This window comes from Stegodyphus dumicola, chromosome X1, assembly GCF_044657685.1.
Source record: "Stegodyphus dumicola isolate Sdum_Otavi_A_Nest chromosome X1, ASM4465768v1".
NCBI lineage: Eukaryota > Metazoa > Arthropoda > Arachnida > Araneae > Eresidae > Stegodyphus > Stegodyphus dumicola.
In genome coordinates, this window is record NC_140780.1 from 184,012,078 (window position 1) to 184,033,428 (window position 21,351).

At 32.4% G+C, this 21,351-nt stretch overlaps 1 protein-coding gene across 2 annotated transcripts in view; it reads left to right on the plus strand.

Annotated features, from left to right (window-relative positions):
* The window catches only part of crm (cramped chromatin regulator), a 233,351-nt gene that overhangs the window by 49,993 nt on the left and 162,007 nt on the right, over positions 1-21,351 (plus strand). For both annotated transcript variants that reach the window (XM_085808035.1, XM_085808036.1), the window contains exon 4: positions 12,821-12,924. In XM_085808035.1, the coding sequence (XP_085664161.1) occupies positions 12,821-12,924 (104 nt within the window). The remainder of the gene's footprint in view (positions 1-12,820; positions 12,925-21,351) is intronic.

Below are 21,351 nucleotides of genomic sequence, written 5' to 3' on the forward strand. Positions count from 1 at the left end.
AACCTTTCTCTCATAGGCACATTATTGAGAAAGGTAACAAAACTTGAAGGCATGGTCAGCAGTAAGATTGAATCTGACCTATAAAAGATATTCTGTAAAAATGTGTAAAAGACAAGTTCTGTAAAAGATATTTTCTTGAATATATGTTTGAGGAGTTCAACAATTTATTTTATAATTTCTTTACTCTTCCTCATCATTGCAAAGAGAAGTCTTGTATTGCAGGAAATGTGTCTCTTATGCCAAGCACATCTAAATTTCCACAAAACTATTTGTCAGAGCTTGAAATATGCCTTTTCTTGTTGTTGCCAATATGGTCATGAAAATTCTATTAACCCCTTAACTGCCGTGGACAATGTACAAGATTCACTCTTCAGTAGTGCCACCATTTTTTACACTGGTGCACGTAGTTATGCGATGTATTGGGGGAAAATAAGTGCAAGTTTTGCTGTCTTAAAAACTTTACTTTCACAAAATAAAGAATAAAAGAAAAAATGAAAATACAAAATTTAATGTTTAGACTAAAAGTATAATAAAAAAGATGTAAGTATGATAAAAATGGTGATGATGATAAAAAAGTTGTATAATAAAAAAGAACCCCTGAAATGGAGTTTTGCTCAATTTATTTTTAGACCAGTAATGTGTAATGTCAGGTTTCACTGTTATACCTTGTAAAACCAGTAAACCACCCCCCAAAATTCTGAATTGGTTGGATGCCAAAATTTTAAAAAAAGCACCTAATACTAACAGTAAACAAAAACAGAAGACACAGAATTAGAAAAATATGCTGTACTCAAGCAAAAACATGAACAATAATCGCACAGTCATTACTTTCACCGTTTCTGAAACATCCCCCCCTCTTTTCTGAAATAGTATCCTCCTGTGCATACTCTGTCAAGGTCATTGTGGTGTTGCATTCCAAAGCTTTGTGGATAATTTTACTGGTAGCAGCGCAAAGCAAATGATAGTATTTCAGAAGGGTGTACATATATGCCCGTATCAGGTAACGCATCGGCTGAGCAAGGCACACACACACACACATATATATATATATACAATAGAAGTCCAGAAATCCTCAATGTTTGGGACCAGAGGTTGTGCCGATTTCAGGACAGAAAAGATAAAGCATAATATTCGGACTGAAAGTGCAAAATAAATAAGGTGTATTAGATACATTTAATTAAATTATTATATACATTATTGAAATAATTTATTATATGCATTAAATTATTATTACCGTAATTTCGCGCGTATAGTCTGCGGACTATCTGTATTTAAAATGCAAATTTTTGAAGCTGCGGACTATCCACCAGTGCGGATAATACGCTGGTTGTTCATGGTTAAAATCGTTGAAATTTAAAAAACATGCTGTCGTGAACTGCCGATGATCAGATATAAAAAAAGCTTGAGATTCCAAAAAAAAAAAACATTCGTATGTATCGTATCGATAGTAAACCATAGAGCATAGTGCAGAACAAATGAGTAGTAGCAAAGCTCCTAAAATCCAGGCTGGCGCATCAAGCGATGCCGGGATATGAGCCAAAGAAAGTCTTGTATGAGCACTCACTTAGCGCAACCAGAGTCTTGTATCCCAGTATCCTCCACACTGCTTTAGCACAACTGCCGGAAGGGGGAAAAGTAGTTGATGCGTCAGCTCGGTTTTTAGGAGCCATAGTAGCAAGTACCTGGAGTACAAAAAAAAAAGTGTGATTCGTTTACTTATAGCGCGGTTTCGCAACACTGAGTGAGTGGGGTCGAAGGTCACATTTCATTACCACTTATCACGAGGATAGCACGTTGCACAGTATTTTGTTTTCGTATTTTGTCTTTCATCTTCGATAACGTTGATGAAACATCGCCGGAGTTTTACTGCTGAGTTAAACTCAAGGTAGTTGAGAAAGCTGAAAAAGATGGAAATAGAGAAGCGGGCCGTTATTGGTTTAATCCTAGTATCCGGTGCACACAGGATTTGGCTGCTTTTGGCGACTTTATGATGAGCAGTGAAAACGGGACATATACGATGAGTAGTTAACGGGTCATTCAAAGAAAATATATAGTTAAACATAGTATATACTATGTATACATAGTATATATACATATACTATGTGTGTATAGTATATATATAGACGTTCTTTGGATCATTCTTGGTGTTGGCGATAATTTTCAAAGTCACGCCAAGGCTGCACCGTATACTAGGATTTTACCCCGTTATTTGAAGTGGACGAGAAAGCGGTGAGAAATTGGTGCAAACAAAAGGATGTGTTTAAAAAGCAGGGGAATATTGCCGTATTAAAAAAACGTAATTTCAAATGTATAGTCCGCGGGCTATCTGACGATTTTTGAAATTTTTTTTATATAAAATCGTGTCTGCAGACTATACGATGGTGCGGACTATACGTGCAAAATTACAGTACATATATAAATTGATTATATTATTCATTGTATTACATGTACACAGCATCTAGGTTTACCGATTTCACCTCATGCAAAGATTTCCGGTGTTAGAATCACTGTTGCTGTAAAATTTCAACAGCTTTTCTTTATTTTTCTGTATATCATAGACAACCATGTCGCAATTCCATACCATTCTGCTATAAATCGAGGAGTAGCACTTGCCTCCATGTTTTGCAGAATTTGCACTTTTTGCATTACCGTCAATGCAACATGTTTATGGTTTTCAACATTGCAAGCAGTAAAATCATGAGTGAGTTTCTTATCTGTCATTGTATTAAAAAAGGCTGAAATTTAACATATTCTTAATTTTTCCACAAAATATCAGGATTAAAAAAAAAAGGCGGCAATAAACAATCTCGTGAAATAACAAAGCTCAGAAAATACAACAACGGTGGAATCGTGAACTTTAAGGAAGAGTTCAGTGAATTGTCTGATTTTTTACCTCAATGCAGAGGTTAGAGGGAAAAAAACTTTTATCTTATTTTTTTAAACTTTTTTTATGTCAATAATTTGGTATTTCCTTTATGACTCATTATTATTCGGTAATTATGATGTCATTATTCGGTAAGTATTTTTTCTTCGATATTTCGTACTCAAATGTTGCGGTTTGCAGAACCTATAAACTGAATGTTTATATTTTGAGAGGCAACGCAGATTTCAGGTCGGCGGATTTTCAGTATTTGACTGTGTCTATATATATATATATATATATATATATGTTCGCGACAGTTAAGGGGTTAATAGTTTTTCAGTTAAAATTTATAAGAATGACAGTTGTCTATAGTACTTGTTTAGTTAGAGATTTGATTTTTTATAGGTTTTATTTTAGTATAAGTCACAAAGACTGTTTAAACTGGTGATCTCAATCGAGCATATTTTGACTCTGATAGATGTCAGCCAAGAAAATTAGTTTACCCACCCATTGTTTATATTTGAATCTGTTTCTGAATTTGCCTTTGGTGTCAGAGAAGAAAACTTGTTTCAATTCATTCAAATAAGCAAAAACATTTTTATTTGGAAAAATGACAAATTCTAATTCGATGACATCCATTTCTAAGAAGATTATAAATAATTGCATAGAATAATGCTTAATTTCTGGTCTCGAATTAATGGTGTTCATTACTTCTGTTATATATTCACATTTGTTGCAGCATAAATTCTGTCTGAAGATTACAAGAAAAGAATTTCCCTTATGAAGCATTACAGATTTAACGTTTTGAATAATAATGCCTTCTAACAAGCATGTTTTCTCTGAAAAAGTTGAAAGCTTATCCATAGAAAAATCCTTGTATTTTCATTCTCTACATTGAGATTTTTGCTTAAAAGGTAGGTTTCCCAGTCATTTTGTGATGCCTACACTGCAATATGAGTTCTTATCACTCACATATGACACCTGTGAGAATGATGAGTGAATAGGAAATGTCTTGGTGTGTAGAACAAATATATCAGATTATAGGGAAAACAATTGATCGTAAGCCATGATGGATGTTTGGTATTGTCTTGAGGGGAGAGAGCATGTTTTAAAATTGAACTTCATGTCAGCTGCCCACTAATTACAGGGTTCTTAAGATCAAAAAGTCCTTAAAAGTCCTTAATTTCGACCGAATTCGGGAGGAGGTCCTTAATTTTTATCTTCTGAAATTTCTGCCTGTTTTTATGACTGCCATTTTAATGTGAATTAGCATTTTGGACAAATATTTTTGACGAATCATCAACAAATATAATTATCTTTTGAGTGGATAAATAGGTTCATGGTTTATAATTTGTTTCTATTTCTAATACAAACAATGTGATACTCAAGTTTGTAAGCAAGAAGTGAAACATAAGCATTTGAAAGTTGCTTCATTTTTTCTAATGAAAAGATCTTGAACTGCTTTTCTCTTCAGGGAATGTGAATTCTTTATTAAACGGTTCCAAATTTGGCGACTTATCAAAATTTTGGGGATTTTAAGATCAGTTTCTGTAAAATATTTTTAATTCGGAAATCTGGGAATTTTTCGACCATATTTTTTTTAAACATTATAACATTGGTCATTTTCATTAAAATAATGCTAATATATTGCAATTATATTCAAGAGATATAAATGCACAGTTTACAAACACAACAAACAACATCATTCAACAAATTTGTGATATTGCTGTGGAATTGAATTTTATGCCTTTTAAGTGCGAAGAACATATATAATAAATAAAGGTAGCACACAAAATTTAAAAAAAAAGAAAAAAAAACTTTTTTGCATAATCAAAAGTCAAAAGTCTTTAATCCAGACTCGTCAGGACTTCGGTGATTCCGGATTATCGACTTTTCCGCATTGTAGATCATCAGTTTAAATCTGGTAAGATGGCATGCAGAAATTATAAAATTAAAAATATGAAACCGTAATTTATGAAATAAAGAACAGTTATGATCTAAAGTGTGTCAAAATTTACAAAAAAAAGCGTAATATTTATTTGTTTACTTTATTAAACATTTCTTTCGGTTTAAGTTGCTTCCTTTTATGTGATAATACTTTTTCTTTAATTTTTTAACATGTTTTTATAAACAGACATAATTTCTTGTTCAGTTACAAAGTTCCGCTGTTCAAGTCCTATAATTGCTGTGTCAAGTATACTGACTAATTTGTCAATCAAAATTTTTCGTTTTCAATAACCTCTGTGTCACTTTCTTCACTATCAGAAGCAAATTATAATGACGAGGAATTTGATTTAAATCATGTCAAAGACGGAGTACATCGAGATGAAATACTACATTCAGTAAGGAATTATAAACCAAATAAAATAAAAACATCTGCCCTGAAGATAAGGATAGTGCTGACTGATCAACTTCCAATTCATTGTGTGCCGCAGCGTCCCCCCCTGCAAACCAGCGTGAAGTTGATAAACAGATTTCAGAATTGTTAGAGAAACAAAGGATATGCCTTTATCCATTTTTTTTTGCAGGAATTCCACTTTTTGTTTGATGGAGATCGAAACATACTTTTGCTTTGTGTAGATCCTTTGGCAGCTCCAGCATCAGAAATTCTATTTGACATAATCGAAAGTTCAAGCTTACTTTTATAAAATTGCTCTAACAGTCTGCAAAATATAATAAGCCGAATCCAATTGGAAAATTAAGGAACAACACAATCTGCAACATTAACTGAAATAAATAATCAGATAATTTTAGCTTAGCTTATACCTTCCGTTATAAGCTAAGCTAAAATTATCTGATTAAAACGTGCTTGCGTAAACATATTATGCGCATGCACACATGCATATACGCATGCGTAAACGCCTAAGCGCATTCGGGAATGCATTATGCGTTGATGCATGCGCAGAAAGTTTGTAGCTTTGAGGTCCAGATTATAGATCATTCCGGATTATGGGTGTCTGGATTAATGACTTTTGACTGTATAAAATCTGATTTTTCTTTTTTTCCCACATTCTGAGGCATAAATTTATTAGCATGCCTGTTCTTGAGGTTTGGTTTTAATTTTTCAGTTTCACTCGCAATATCAGTTGCACTTGCTTTTGTACTTCACGTTATCAAGATAGGGGTTTAACAAATTAAATAATTTGATTTGTTCTAGTACAACCACAAGTGCATTTCACCTCAGTCATTATCAAAAACATGTTTTATCACCAGTGGACAGTGTTGTAAAATAAATTTAGATTTCAGTCTTTCACAGTTGTTAAGTACTCTGTCAATAGCTGGAAGTAGGAAAAGAAAATTGGTGTCGCCATGTTGAAGAACCTTTTTATCTGCTGCATCTGTAAATTCACAGAAGTCGTTTAGTTTAGTGATCTGAACTGTATAAATATGATAGTATTTATAAATTTTGATCAAGCACCACAACCTGTGGCAGTTAGGTCATTCATTCTTCAGTCTACTGTAAATATTGTTTTTTCCATTATGTTTGTCATCTTCAAAATTATTATTGTAATAATCTTCCCGAAATTCAATATTTGTTCCTATATTGAAAGTTTTTATAACTGGCAATAGCGAAATTGCCGTTTTACACAAGGCTGCACTACTTTTATTTCTTGTATATTCGGTTTTTCTAAAATCTTACCAAATAACCAGGACAAACTGGCTATGATGCAAGGACCATGTCATCTAATTCGGATGGTCTCGGTCAAAGTGGGACATCTGGTAAGTCTAGTTAGCACCTCATCTGAACTGAACGTACTGATAACTCAAAGCACAACAAAGCTTTATTTAGTTATTACGTATGAGAAGAAGTTAACTGGTGTCTTTTGAAAATCGGTGCCATAGGTGCCTATGTCACCTGTGCTTGCAACTGGCCCTGCAATAGACAAATTAGAATGCAGAAAACTGTTGTATTGAACATCAGTTTGGCAGTGCTTTATAGCACTTGGAAAAATAATCTGTGATGTAACTGGGTCAATTCTATTTGTGTTCCTTGCACAATAATTGAAAACGACCTGTTTTGCATCGAGGTGATTGCACTTGTATTTCATTCCGAGCAGAAGGGGAGGATTTTTGTATATGTCTACAATCACATAGCAGACATGAGTACATTATTTCATTCCAGCAAAACAAGTAAAAACTCCCAAAACCTCAAAAATTTTGTTCTGCTGGCAAACGTCTGCACTAAAGAAGATAGTTTATCCTGATTTTCTCTGAGATCGGCGGACAACCTATGCTGATGATTACATCCATTTATCTGAATTAATGAGGCAGATTAGGTGGACATCTGCCTTATGCAATCAATTTTTTCCTCATGGCAGTGCTGGAAACATATACAACTCAAGTGGGATATGTTATTGCTCTCCTTTTTATAGTCTAGATTTAACCCCCTAGTGAATGTCGCATAGTAATAAGACTGAAATTTGATCTAATAGGATGCTATTCTAAAATCATTGCTCATGTGATTACATCTCTTAAAGAGCAGATACGCACTCATGGAAGTACTACATTCTTTTAAGAAGGAATAAACTAATTTCTAGAGTGCTGAATGATAAGTGTTGCAGCACAAGGAGATAACTTTGAGTAATAGCATGCTTTGCAGGTATATAGCAGCTCTAATTTTTCAGTCATTTCTATTTGGATCTTACATGATTGCCTTTCTATGTTAAGATTATCATATCCAGATGATTAAAAAAAGGGGATACCAAAGGTGTTGCAGTTTCATATTCTTACAACTAGAAAACAATATGCCAACGATTGGATTGTTACATGCTGGTAACTAGAAAAACCTAAAGCTATTTGTTGGATTTCAGATGACCTTGTAGTTTGTATTTTATACATACTTGCATTCAATTTTACTTACTTAAAGTTTTTTGGCCACTGATAATTATTGTTAATTTTTTTTCCTTCTTGGAAGTGGAAACAGAATAATTTGTAGAATTACCAAAAATATGTGTGTATAGTAAGTAGGCTTATTGAAGGAGTATTTTGTGTACACGAGTGATGTATTTATTTAAGATCCAAATATATTTGCAACAATAAAAGTTTAGAATATGTTAGTCTGTAATATCCTGGTAGTTTAATATTTTATTTTGACACGTAAGTGAACATTTTCTGGTACCCTCGGCGGGACACTAGAGACATTTGTTTGGAATTCTGAAGATAAAAATAGAATGTAGGGAAGCTAATAAACTTATTCTAATGAATATGTTAATTAGAATAAGATTAGATATTCATTAGAATTCATTATTATTAGATTTCATCATTATTAGATATAGTTTGACCGCCTCATCTGCGACTATGAGTGTAAGCACGCATGCACTATTCGAACCAAATTATTCTCAAAATAGGGTGGAAGGATGGGGATCTTTTTTTTTACCTTGAGCATATAAATTCTCTTTCCGGAGAAAAGAAGACTTTCACTTGACCTTTCACATTACAACAAGTAATAACGCCCCTTTTAAATGATTCTCTTTTATCACAATGACAGCCAAAGCTGCATTTGAGACGGTCAAAGTATATTCATTTGAATATATTTGAATGAATAATATATTCTTAATTCTACATTGATAATTTAGTAATGTGTGCAAATGATACGTGTGATATATATCCCTTTCATTATAGATGTCTTAAGTCATACTGTGTGAAGGAAAATTCAGTTTGAGAGGTTGGCAGTACACCAATGATAATGGTCCTCAGCCATTTACTTCTGTGTTAAGAATTTTGTGGGATTAAAAAAAAAAAAAAAAAAAAAAAAAAAAAAAAAAAAAAAAAAGGTATGCTGGTGATAAACCCGGACTGATTAGACAGTATTCGTTATGACTGTTGATTTATTATGTCCTGTTTTGCTGATACTCAAATTGTTACGAAGGATGTGGAAAGAAAACATATCTTGGGACTCTGAATTTGATGCTAGTACAATAAAAGAACTTATGAGATGGTTTTCGAAAAATTAAGACATCCGTATTTTGAAGGCAGTGACCATATCATTGCGTTTCCTCATTGATTGAAGCAGACAAAACATTGCTTACGTTTTGTGACACTAGTCATTCAATGTTTGCAGTAGCTGTTCTGTTTTCGTTCATGTGGAAACCTCTGAGAATTTCCAAGTTCATGTCCTAGTGACCAAAGTTAGAGTGGCTTCTGTAAAACGTTCTGTACTATTCTTGGATTGGAGCTGTGGCTGCCATTATAAGAGCTTGATTGTGCACACCCATTAAAGAATGGCTTCAGTAGAAAGATGCTGAACAACATTAGTAGACCGATTCCATGGCTATTTTAGGAGCAGATTCAGTGTAAAGATTTTGGATGGTATTTGAGAACAACAGAGTTAAGTAAAATACCTAGTTTAACAGATAATCTTACATCGACACACCTTCCTGGAATCCAGAAGGTTTGCCTTCTTGGGGATGTTCCGCTAAACAACTTTTATCAAGTAAATGGTAGGAGGAACTCACTTGGTTATTAGAACCTTCCTCTAAGTTGCCTATCACTGAACAAAATTTTGATAAATATTTGGTTGCCAAGGAAAAGTGGAAAATAAAATCTGATGGCCATTTTTCTGTCTGTTCTCTAAGTTACTCAAATACTCATAGCTGCACAACTAGGGAAAGAAAAATAATGAATGCCGACATTATGAATTAAGTTGATATTATTATTATTTTTCAAGCTATGAAAAAGTGATATGGTTGATTGTTTGGATGAAAGATTTATTTTTGTCTAAATGCAGTCTTCGCAAATTATTGGAGAATTATCCTACAAAGAAGTCAAAGATGCAAAAAAGGTCATATTGTTTTAATATGGAACAAATATTTTTTCTGATCATTTACACAAAAGAAAATTAGAATCTTTGACAGCATGTAAGGACAAGGACAGAATTACTAGATGGAAAAAATTACATTTCAGAAGGCTTTAGAGAACTTTAGACGTCTGTTTTACCGGGAGAGCATCAAGCTTTGAAAGGTTAATGACAGAACACCAGACTTTCATGCTGGCTTTCAAATGTTGTTGGGTATTCTAAGAGAACATTTTTGGATTTTAAATAAGAAAAAAATTATAAGATCTCTATTGTCCAAGTGTATAACTTGTTTAAGATATGCAAAGAGTAATTCATCAATTTCTGCATTACCTGAAATTCACTTAAAGGATGCATCCATGATTTGCATAAGCAAACATTATTAGTCAAGTATTCCAAATGAATGGTTGAAATATTTCAAGTAGTGACTGTACAAGCTCCTCACAGTTCTTCATAGAAATCATCATCCTCTTGATCAACTCCTTTGGTGTGTTTTGAAATTAACTTGTAGAGAACAAAAAATTTCAAATCATACATTCAGTTAAACTGTTTTATGGGGAACAGATTGTTCAGAATATTTACAACAGAGTTCTTTTTATATTCTATATACAGAATGTATAATTGGAATACACTCATAAGGGAGACAGATTTTATCAAATTATTTACTAAAAAGTGTACATCAAGCTAGATCTTTCTAGATTCATATTTTTTCTGAAGAAAAAATAGAATTAAAAGCTGGAAACATATGTAAGCAAACAAAACCGCCTTGTAATATGAGAGAACCATTTGCCTATGTTCTTACTTTTCAATTCCTCAGTACCGGCGTAAAAATATTTTCATGTTTAAATAGTAGTATTTTCAGTTTGTTTCCCCCTCTCTTTCAGCAGTGTAACTACAATTATTTAAATTAAGGAACTACTTTTCAACAATATTTTTAACTTTTCAAATATGTGGTTTAGCAGAGTCCTTCGAAGTTGATCTTAGAATAAGCACCCATAAATGCAGTGCTCTTGTAGTCAAATGCATTTTCAAGTTTCTTTTATTTATAATAAAGTCTGTCTTCTCCATGTATGTTTTTGCCCTTTGATTAACTTTAACTGCAATCTATTGTTTTTCTAGGTGAATTGTTGAATTATTTGAAATATTTTTACTGTTTCTTGAGTGCTTGTGTCTGAAGCAATTCTTCTGCATACAGTATTATTTTGCTGATGTGCTTTAAAGGGAAAAATGAGATGCAAATGCAGTATTAACAATAACTTTTTGGTGGAGGAAGGAGCTCTAACATTAAAAAAAATATTCAAGCAGCTTTAGAAGTCAGAAAATATATTCCCTAACACTTTTTCTGCTGGTTGTATTGATAGTTATTGCCCTGGCATTTGGCAACCATATGCCAACTTACTTATTAGAAATAAGATTTTGCTAGTGTGTGATTGGCACTAGTGGTAAAATTACTTCCCCAATGCTACATTATGTGCTGGTGTATGGCATTTAAAAATGATTTAAAATAAGAAAAATAGTATATAATTTTTGCATGAAACTGTATCTCAAACATACATCTTTCAAATGAATTAATTACAACTTAGTTACAATGATGTTATTACACTCCATATATTTAATATATTATTTGTGTATTATCTGAATCATAATGGCTATTGAGCTGGAAGAATAAACAATGAGGCACAGCTTTTCTGGCACCTGAGACATCACCTGACACAATGCACCAGTGTGATTGGCAGAGATTATATTAACAAGATGAATTTTACAATTTGTTGATTTATGAATATTTTAATGCCTAAAGAAGAAAAAAAAACTCAATTCTCATGTTTCTCACTTTGCATATAAGCTTGAGCTTTTAAATTAGGAATGCCTTTGTTTGCCTCAGAAACAGAAGTTCCAGGTTTACATGCTATGTTTTTGCGTTCTGTTATCCATTTTAAATAGTGAAATTTTGTATTTAATTCATCATGCATCTGTTGTTTATCCTACACATTTTTTTCTTAGTTCTGGTGTAAAATTATATTTTCTTTTATCTGAACTAATTTGATTGTCCTTTATTTATCTGCATTATTTTTATTAATGTGCAGTTATAAAGTGAAGTAAGTCTTCAGAATTCTAGTAATTATGAGGAGAGGGAAATTTCAGAATAGACCATGTAGTACACAACATACTGTAAGGGACAACATATGTAAATTTTCAGTTTTCCTATTTCTAGTAGACCACAGGTATAATATAATTAAACAGATTTATGTGAATTTCACTTATTTTTTTATGCAGTGGAAAGTATCAGAGCGTAAAATCCTGCACACGTTTGCATGTATCAAAAACACAGTCTGGTAGAAATTTAAGGCCTTAACAATAGTATAGCCTGTTGTGAGAGAATTTAAAGTAGCTGTAATCTGTCAGCTGATGTACTGCTCATTAAGCAGTTGTATGTTATAATTACTTGTAAGCATTCAGTTTAGTTGCAATTTTAAATAACTAAACACAAGTATCTATGGAATATATACTTACAGGTAAGTTATTTCTACTTTTAGCTTCTGAAAATAATTTTAATGGTTTATTAAAAAAAAAATTGTAATCCAGAATGGGTAAGCTTTTTTTAATTTGGATAAACAGAATTCTCCTGAGTTTATGCCGTTTGGAAAGGGTAAAACTGTTCCAAGTCATTCTAAGAGGATAACATTTTTAGGGTTTCCGCTACCATCTGTTTGGATTTTTGTGTATTATCAGTGTTACACAATACCACTAGATCAGTAAAATCGGGTATGTGAGGATCAGGGTTTTCTACAATGATAGTAGTAAAAATGATACAGAAAATACCTTGAATGTAATTTGCACACTTGTGTAGTGATTTGTGAACCATAATACCAAAGCCTTGACAAAATGCTAGGAATTCACCAAGCACAAGCATTGTATTAATATGTGAATGTTAATGTAATAGTAATGATTCAGAGTTGTCTAACGATTTTGGATGTTGAGTAAAATGTGGCTTTAATAAAAACTATTTGAAAAGCATTGATGTAGCATAATTGACATGTTTGAAAAATTGTTTCTCTTCTGTATTACATGAAACTTTTTTTTTTTGTTTGTTTATCTTTTATATACCACACATTACTTTTTGGATGTTGCATTTAGGAAAATGATCCAAAAATAATTTTTCCTAGTTGCTACAAAACCAGCAGCTGCTTCTATTGGATCCAAGACACGAAGACCATGGGAGCTATGGAGTGTTGAGGACAAAAATGCTTTCTTTGAAGCATTATGTGAAGTAAGTTTAATGCTTGTTTAAAATTGTGCTGAGTATATATGACTTTTGCAGATTTGTGTGAGGAATTTTTGCCTCCTTCGTGCTAAAATTTCATTAAATTTATTCCGGCTGGTTTTATTTACTACCATGCCTCCAGATCTGTACTTTCAGTGACCTAAAACCATCACTCTCAAAATACTCAATTTTGTCTTCCCACTCAAATCCTGTGACTGAACATAAATGTGTGGAATAGCTCTAGACATTGCAATTCAGACTGTTGTTTCATTGCTTAAGCAGTGCTCTGATGGAAGGTATGATTTTATGGTTTTGCATTTTCTTGCAACTGTGCGTTATCTGTTATATATTTTATTTTTCCAATTGTATGCTTTGAGGATTACACTAAAGCAATGTTTTTGAACTTTTAACCAGTTCGCGATGGGCACCTCTGTTACCAAAGCGTTCTCTTGGGACGGTGCGTTAACCGGATGCGTTGTACTGTGGGGACGGGCAATTTACGCTGCTAAGCCTAACTTTGGAAAAAAAAATTCGTATAAATGAAATTTGTCATCCAATTTTTCCAATTTTGGGTACATTATGAGCAGAACATTCAGGTAGTCGTCAGAATTAATTTTAAGCCTTTATTATTATATTTTCCTTAAAAATTTTATAAAATACTCATTCTAGAATAATATAATTTTCTCCTTATCCCACAAATAAATATATATAGAAAAATATCCAAACAATTGCAGATTTTATTTAACACAACACACAATTAAAATTTAAAAATATTAAAACTGTCTTTCATAAAAATTCAACGAGCAAACAACGAAAAGTAAGCAATGTTTCAAAATGAGACAGTGTATATTCTTTGAAACATAGGTGTACGCAAAGTCTAGCGTTGCATTAGTCACAGGAATATAATATCTGCTGCTATTTTACTGAGCAAATTTGGCTCATTTAGCATTTGTATATGTTCTACAGTCAGATAATGCTTTCGTTTTGCCATTAAAAAAAAAAAAAAAAAAAAAAAAAACTTTTGCTGAGTGATACAAAATATTCTTCTCAATGCGATAAAACTCGAAGAGTAATAAAAAAGTCTCTAATGATAGAACATCTACTCCACTATAACCGATTAAAAAATAAAATAAAAATAAGATAAATTAATAAATTAAATTTAAAGTATTCCAGAGCATCGAGAATATGTTCATTTGTGTATATAAAATGATGCAGTAAGAGCCATTACATTACTCAACACTAAAGAATTAGTGATTGTGTATAGTCTGCGTTTAGATACTGCTTTCGTTTGCCATTAAAAAAAGATGTTTAAAAATATTCATCTCAAAGCACGAAAAATCTAAGAGTAATAAAAAAAAAGGAAAATTAGAGCAATAAAAAAAACCTCTAATGATAGAACGTCTATCCCAGTATATCGCAAAAATAAAAAAGGTACCTCAATGCAGCGAGAACACGTGCATTTGTTTATATCAAATGATGTAGTTAAAGAGACATTGCACTGCTCAATATCCACCCATGAATCTCACTCTCATTCCGAAACAAAATACAAAAAATAAAAATTATTGCACAGGAATGAAGGTAAACATACTTAACTTTCAGTATATTTCCCCATAACAGGCATACAGCTACAACTAGTGGCAACAAAAAATATTAATTAAATGTTCTATTTAAAAAGTCAAATGTGGCATGCCTGCCCGGTAGAGTGAATTAAATGGCAATTCAAATATGACACACCCGGCCATGAGGTAATGTTCACTGCTGATGCACATGACATGCCCGTACCGAACGGGTTAAGTAACAGCTTTGTTTGAAATTTTTTAGCCCCCTATCCTTTTTCAAAGGGCATCAAAAATATATATGCACTTTACAAGTTATGTATAGACTCTTCAAAGTTAAATCAAATTAAATCATTGTCAAAAGTTGTTATTCGTATTAATGCTAGTGCTATGAAATGATACAAAGAGCAGTCAAACAAAATGCAGAAGTAAGATTGTCATCAGAAATGCAGTTTAGTTTCCCAGTAATCTGCTTCACCCCTCCTAGACATGTACCCACAGGCAACTGTAAAGGTTGTTTAATATCAAAGAACAACTGCTGGGTTTGACATGTTGAGTAGAAACTGAAGCAGCCTGTACTGAATTGATTTGAGCAATCTCAGTTTGAAAACTGAGGTATTAAAGCCAATACAGTGTTATTTATAATCATTTGCATTTGAAATGATAAGCAACCCATCTGGGGTGACCACCTAACAAAAATATATCATACTAACTTAATAAGAAATGACATACTAGATCCTGGATAAAAAACCACTAAATTTATGTTTGCTTCTGTTTTACTCATTTTAGAGTATTTTGCAGTATCACTATCATTTTATCACAGGTAACTCAAAGTCATTCTTCAAAGGAGTTTTAATTTATTTCTTAATTCATTCTTATTCCTTGACAATATTATTCTGTTGCTGCTGATGAATGAAGTAAGCAGAATACGGCTTTAACTAAGATAATTAAATTAGGAAATGCATGTTCTACAACATTTTCTTTTCAAAAACTTGATTCCATAAAACTATAATTACTCAACTTAAAGTTTGAAAATTTTGAGGCAAATGGCTGCATAATATGAAAAAGAGTGCAATCTGCACATTTCAGAATTCAGGAAAATCTTTTTTAATTCATGATCTCGGAAATTTCTTTATTTGAAAACTTGATCAAGAAAGTAGATTGGCAATTATTATTTCATCATACTTTTTTATGGAATTTCACTCTCATCTACATTCATTTTTGATGAGCTTCCTCTTCCTCCTTCACTCGTACATATATTTTTCTGTATCTAAGAGATTAAAATTTTTGACTTTATTTATGTTTTATTTGGTGAGGTGAGTAATAACTTATGATTTTATAAAATATTTAATGATAATTTTCATTTTATTTTCTACGGATGAATTTGAAAGGCAAAACCAATATTCAGCTGAAATTAATAAGTTTAGATTTACTCTTTTTAGTAAGGTTATAAGGTATTTCTCCCGCCTTTTAGAGGTTCGAGTTCCAGCGATGCCATTGTTCATTTTTCACATCTCTCCGCATCCAAAATCCTAATGTCTCTACAGTGGCGCTTGAACTAAAAAAGGTGATGGATTATGATTCTCCACCACCAAGATTTGGTGATTGAACCCCCCAATGCCCAGTCGCCCTTTAAAAGGGGAAAGTAAGGTATTTCACCCGCTTTCTAGGTGTAATTGGAAGCATACTCGGCACATATTCGAGAGGTCTGAGGTTCGAGTGCTGGCAAGCGCATTGCTCATTTTTCTCCTCATCAAAAATCCTAATGGCTCTACAAGTTGACTGTTAAGAAGAGAAAATGTGAAGTAACGGACTGTAGTTTTCAGTGTAGTTTAAATGTTATTAATGTCTTAAAAACATCCCTCATTTGCCCATGTACCATTTGCCCATACAAATGCTGCTTTTGGACTTCTACTGATTTGCCCATACACTTTACAAGCAACATATAGCAATGTGAGAAGATATTTGAAGAATTCTGAAGAAATTTTAAATTTGAGATTAAATTGTTTTTAAAAATGTTCACAAGAATAATGCATTTGAACACTGCAGTGAAATTGTGATGAAGGTAACTTCAGTACCTCTGTCTTGGCCATAACCCAAATGAGACATGAAATAAAATATTTTGGTGACATACAAGTATGGGCAATCTCATTTTGAGATTAAACTATTTTTTTTTATTGTTCATAAGAATAATGCATTGAAATTGTGATGAAAATAACTTCAGTGATTCTGTCTTAACTCTAACGCAAAATGAGGCATTGGTGTAGCAATTTAATTGAACAGCTGTTCAGTTAAATTGCTACATCAATATATATATATGTATAAATTATATTTTTATAATATCTATCTATATATATGGTAGAGGCTGTTTTGGTAATTTTTTTATCATGGATTACGCAATTTAGCAATTAGATTCGGGAGCACTGTAATTTCCATTGGTAAGCACTGAACCATGGACCTTTGTGTTCTTAAGTGCATGTGCATACTTTAGCAACTGTATTAAAGCAGTGCTTGAGTACAACTACAGAATTCATCATTTTGGGGGTAAACAAATCCTTGTTTGTGTCTGTAGCACATTCCTGTAATGGCATCATAATTTTTAATAGTTATAAAATCAATGTATTAAACTGTAATATTAAGGAATACTTTTAACATCCAGAAATATAATTTTTTTCACTTAAATGATGTTAATATAACTTTCTTATAAATTTTTGTGTTAAAATGTCTTAGTAATATTACCTTAACTTTGTTTTTTAAATCATAGGTAGACTGCAATTTGTGTAAATCAGTGTGAGGTTCAACATCAGCACTAGTTATACCTCTACTTTTACAATGATAGGCATGACTGAGTCTATTTCAATAATGAGGGATCAGTGTGATTTTATCTGATTATGTAGGGAAAGACTGGATCATAATGAGTTTGCCACTAAATAAAATTGAGGGACATAATCTTAGGGCATACAGTGTATATGATGCATGGCTAGGAATTTGAAATTGTGTAAAAGAAATTATTTATTTATTCAGATGTCAGACATTTGGCCACTAAGCCATTAGCCTTGATCCTGCTTCCCAATACTTGAGAACAATGGAATTAAAAGATAATAGTGCAGTGCATTCATCAGTATGCTCCTTATCCATAGATTGTCTAGAGGTACAATCTAGACTGTCTAGAGGTGTCTAGAGTACACTTCACTGGATTCACTAAAAACCACCTCAGCATGTAATGATATTTTTAATGTACAACAGTCTCTCTATTGGAAAAGGGTATTTCAATGTTTTTTACATTTGTTCATGGCTGCAAAAAGATATATAGAAACAAGAGACCTGATTAGCTTGCCAAGAATGTAACTAGAAAAGATATTGTTTATGTAAATATTCCAAAATTGTACTTTAAAAAATATTCAAAACTAAAATGATTAAGCAGTGGAATTATATCTCTTCTGATAAGGGAGATATGAAAAAATATTTCCAGCTCTCTGAATGACTGAAAAATAAAAGATTTATTGCTCAATTTAATGTTATGCATTTTTTGTTTGGGTAGGGAAAGTTTAATGTTTATTTTGAATGGCTTAAGCTGACACCTTCCAGTTTGTGCTCTTTTGATCTGGTTGTTCAGCTAAGTGCCTTCCACTTACCTTTTGATTGCACTTTGCTTAATTATGTAAAAAATTCATTAATATGTAAATTGAAATTAATTGGCCACCAAAATGTCATGAATTTGTTTCTCTGCCTTCAGCCAACCTTGTTTTTAATGACTTTGTTGACTTATTTTAAATATTGTGAATGATTTTCATTGTATTTTACTTTTATTTTTTAAATATTTGTTTGATTTATTTGTAATTATTTAAAGCTGTTTTGTTTGTTATGATTTGTAAGCCTTATGTAATACTTTGTAGAGCATGAGGAAAAAAATTTTCTTTTGCCAAATAATGTTAATACCATGTATAAATAATACCAGCAGTATTCATAACATGAGAAAAGATGGAATCACTAATTTTGCCAGTATTCGCACTAACTGTGCCAGCATTCAAATTTTATCTGTTGCAAGGATAACTTAATAATTAATATAATTTATTTACTGATCATGCATCATATTATAGTGCAATTTTAATCAAGCAAAACTGAATTATGACTGGTGTATAAAATGTTTGCAAACTTTATCTAAAAAAATTGCCATTTCAGTATTTTGGACCTAAAATCTGGTTAAAGTTTGAAATTTTTATTATGTGCATTTTGTTGTTGTGCATGGCATGTAGCATGTAAGAATACATTAATAACCAAGTTTTATAGCCAACTCTTGAATGCATGTAATTCTAACTTCCATTCAGAAAAAGAATTTTAATGGTATGCCCTTCATGAAACTGGATACTCCCATGGTATAAGTGTTAGATACGTAACAGTTTTGAACCTATTCACAAATTCTTTCGACTGCAAGATAGGTTCCCAAAGGCATTTTCTACTCTTATAATACTACTTCATCCATGTACGAGAAAGTATGATGACATTAATAGCCACTGTAATTCCTTTTGAATTCTGAAAGGAAAGATTTAACAACTTAACAACCTGCATTTGTGGCCTTGCCAGGTATTTTAATGCTATGGTTCTTAGTCCAGCTATCATAATGATTGGATTTTCACTGTAGAAACTTAATTTTACTTTTTTGTATCCTGGAGGTAAGTGATATATTCGATCATCCAGAAAGTTCTGCAGATTTTGGGATAAATACAAATGAAGCAGTATGAAAACATAAAATTTTCATTCCGTCACATAAGTGCAGTTTTGTCATATGACTTTTTAACCAGCACTCTAGCTGTCTAGATATTTCCTTAAAAAAATTATTGAGTGTATTTGTAAGGAAGATATAGATGGGCTGTTTGACAGTGTTCAAATACGTGAACTGCAAGCAGTGGCGTAGCGAGCAAAACTGGCACCTGGGGCATGGTAAATTTTTGGTGCCTCCTCGAAAAACATATACACAGAATATAATCATACGAATGTACTCTTATGCAGCAAAACTTCCTTTGTTTGAGGCAATGTGTGAGAGCTCACATTGTCATCATTCATGTCTTCTGCTTTTTTCAAATTTCTCTGACTTCTGACAAACAAATGGTCATGTGCCATTCAGTATTGACCATCCGGCGTTTCTCTAATGCGACTGTTCTCATGTGACCGGTAATGCCAAAGAAACAGGCAACCATTTGCTTCAATGTGCTTCTTCCGTGAACAACTTTTGTTGGATTTGGCTCATCTTAGGTTACCCATACAGTTGACTGCTGTTTTTTTCAGGCTTATATGCATAGATACATGATTTGTCACCTGTACAGATGTTATGTGTAGCCTTTCATGCACCTTGAACGTATTTTCCAACATTTCCTTGCACCAGCCGGCACAAGCCTTCTTTTGAGCATTTGCCATATTATTATGCGGGATTCAATGTGAACAAATCTTTTTTACTGCTGAATGTTCATGTAATATCTTATTGATGCTTGTCATACTAATGTCCAAAGATGCCTCAATCTCACGGTATGTCACATGATGAACTTGCTTTATCAGTTCATGCACAGCATCAATATTTTCTGGTACAATAAACGATTTTGGATGATCTTCACAGAACTCATTCTGGAGCAGACATCGACCACAATTGAATTCCTTATACCAGTTTTTTACAGTTTCTGCAGGATGGTGCTTTATCGCTGTATAAAGAATTAAGTTCATCGAAGCATTCATGTCTTGATAATCCACGTCAAAAATTAGGAAAATTAATCGCACGAAAATGTTCATGAGCCAGCTCCATTTTTTTTGCCAGAAATGAATTTTTCTTTCAGTTTACTGTAAAAAAACACAAATCACATTAAAATGGCAAAACATTCTGAAGAAGTTACAGTTAAAAAATATCAAACTTTCGGTTAGAATTGTGTGCGGTTGTCTAGCAACACTTACTGTTGCCAAGGCCAGAAATATAAGTAGCAACCTTCGTAATAAAAATATAATACAAATAATAATAAAATGCAGTTATCTGCCTTAAAATATTCCATAATATATTATGAATAGTCACTACCTAACTATACTTCTACAAAATGCGATACAGTTTTTCGGGCTAAATTATAAACAATTTTTCAGGATAACAGGCTTATCTTAAACTTTAAATTTGAGACAAAAAAGGTCTAGTTGAAAAATCAAGACCATGGATACAGAAATGTATCTGTGTCAGTGGAAAAATCAGACATACACTCAACTGAAATTATTTAAAAAGATATTATTTATTTTACATATTTATATAATTTTTTTTAAAACATACACTTTTTAAGCCATAAAAAAGTTTATATGTTATATATAAGTATATATATATGTAGTGGGGGAGTTGAAGATGCTAAATAACAATTCCAACGTGTTTTCCACACCACAGAACATTTAATAAAGACAAACAGAAGAAGGTATAGATTAGATTAATCACAAATGCCGTTTGATCCAAACAGGATTCCCTATAGCTTTTGCCAGTCTTATCACTTAACCGATTAGTGCCTATTCAGACTTGCTGATGTGTTATACAGTCAATTTACCACCTTTGCGTGGAAAACTACAGTTCCTTATTCGACACCTTCATGTGTAGACATCTCACCACCTTCGCGTGGGATAGCAGAAGAAAGTCTGTCTGTCTATGTCATAGTCATTTTTCACCTTGCTCTCGCTCCTGGCGCATCGGTGAGGCCCTCTGGTGGTTGTGTCGCCCTTACAGATACTACATATATATGAATGTGTATCTATTAATAATAATATTATATTACATTAATACAATTAATAACTTATGTATATATTTTTCTTGCCTTTCATGAAGCAAATTTATTAATTACATTATAAATTTATTAAATTTTATAAA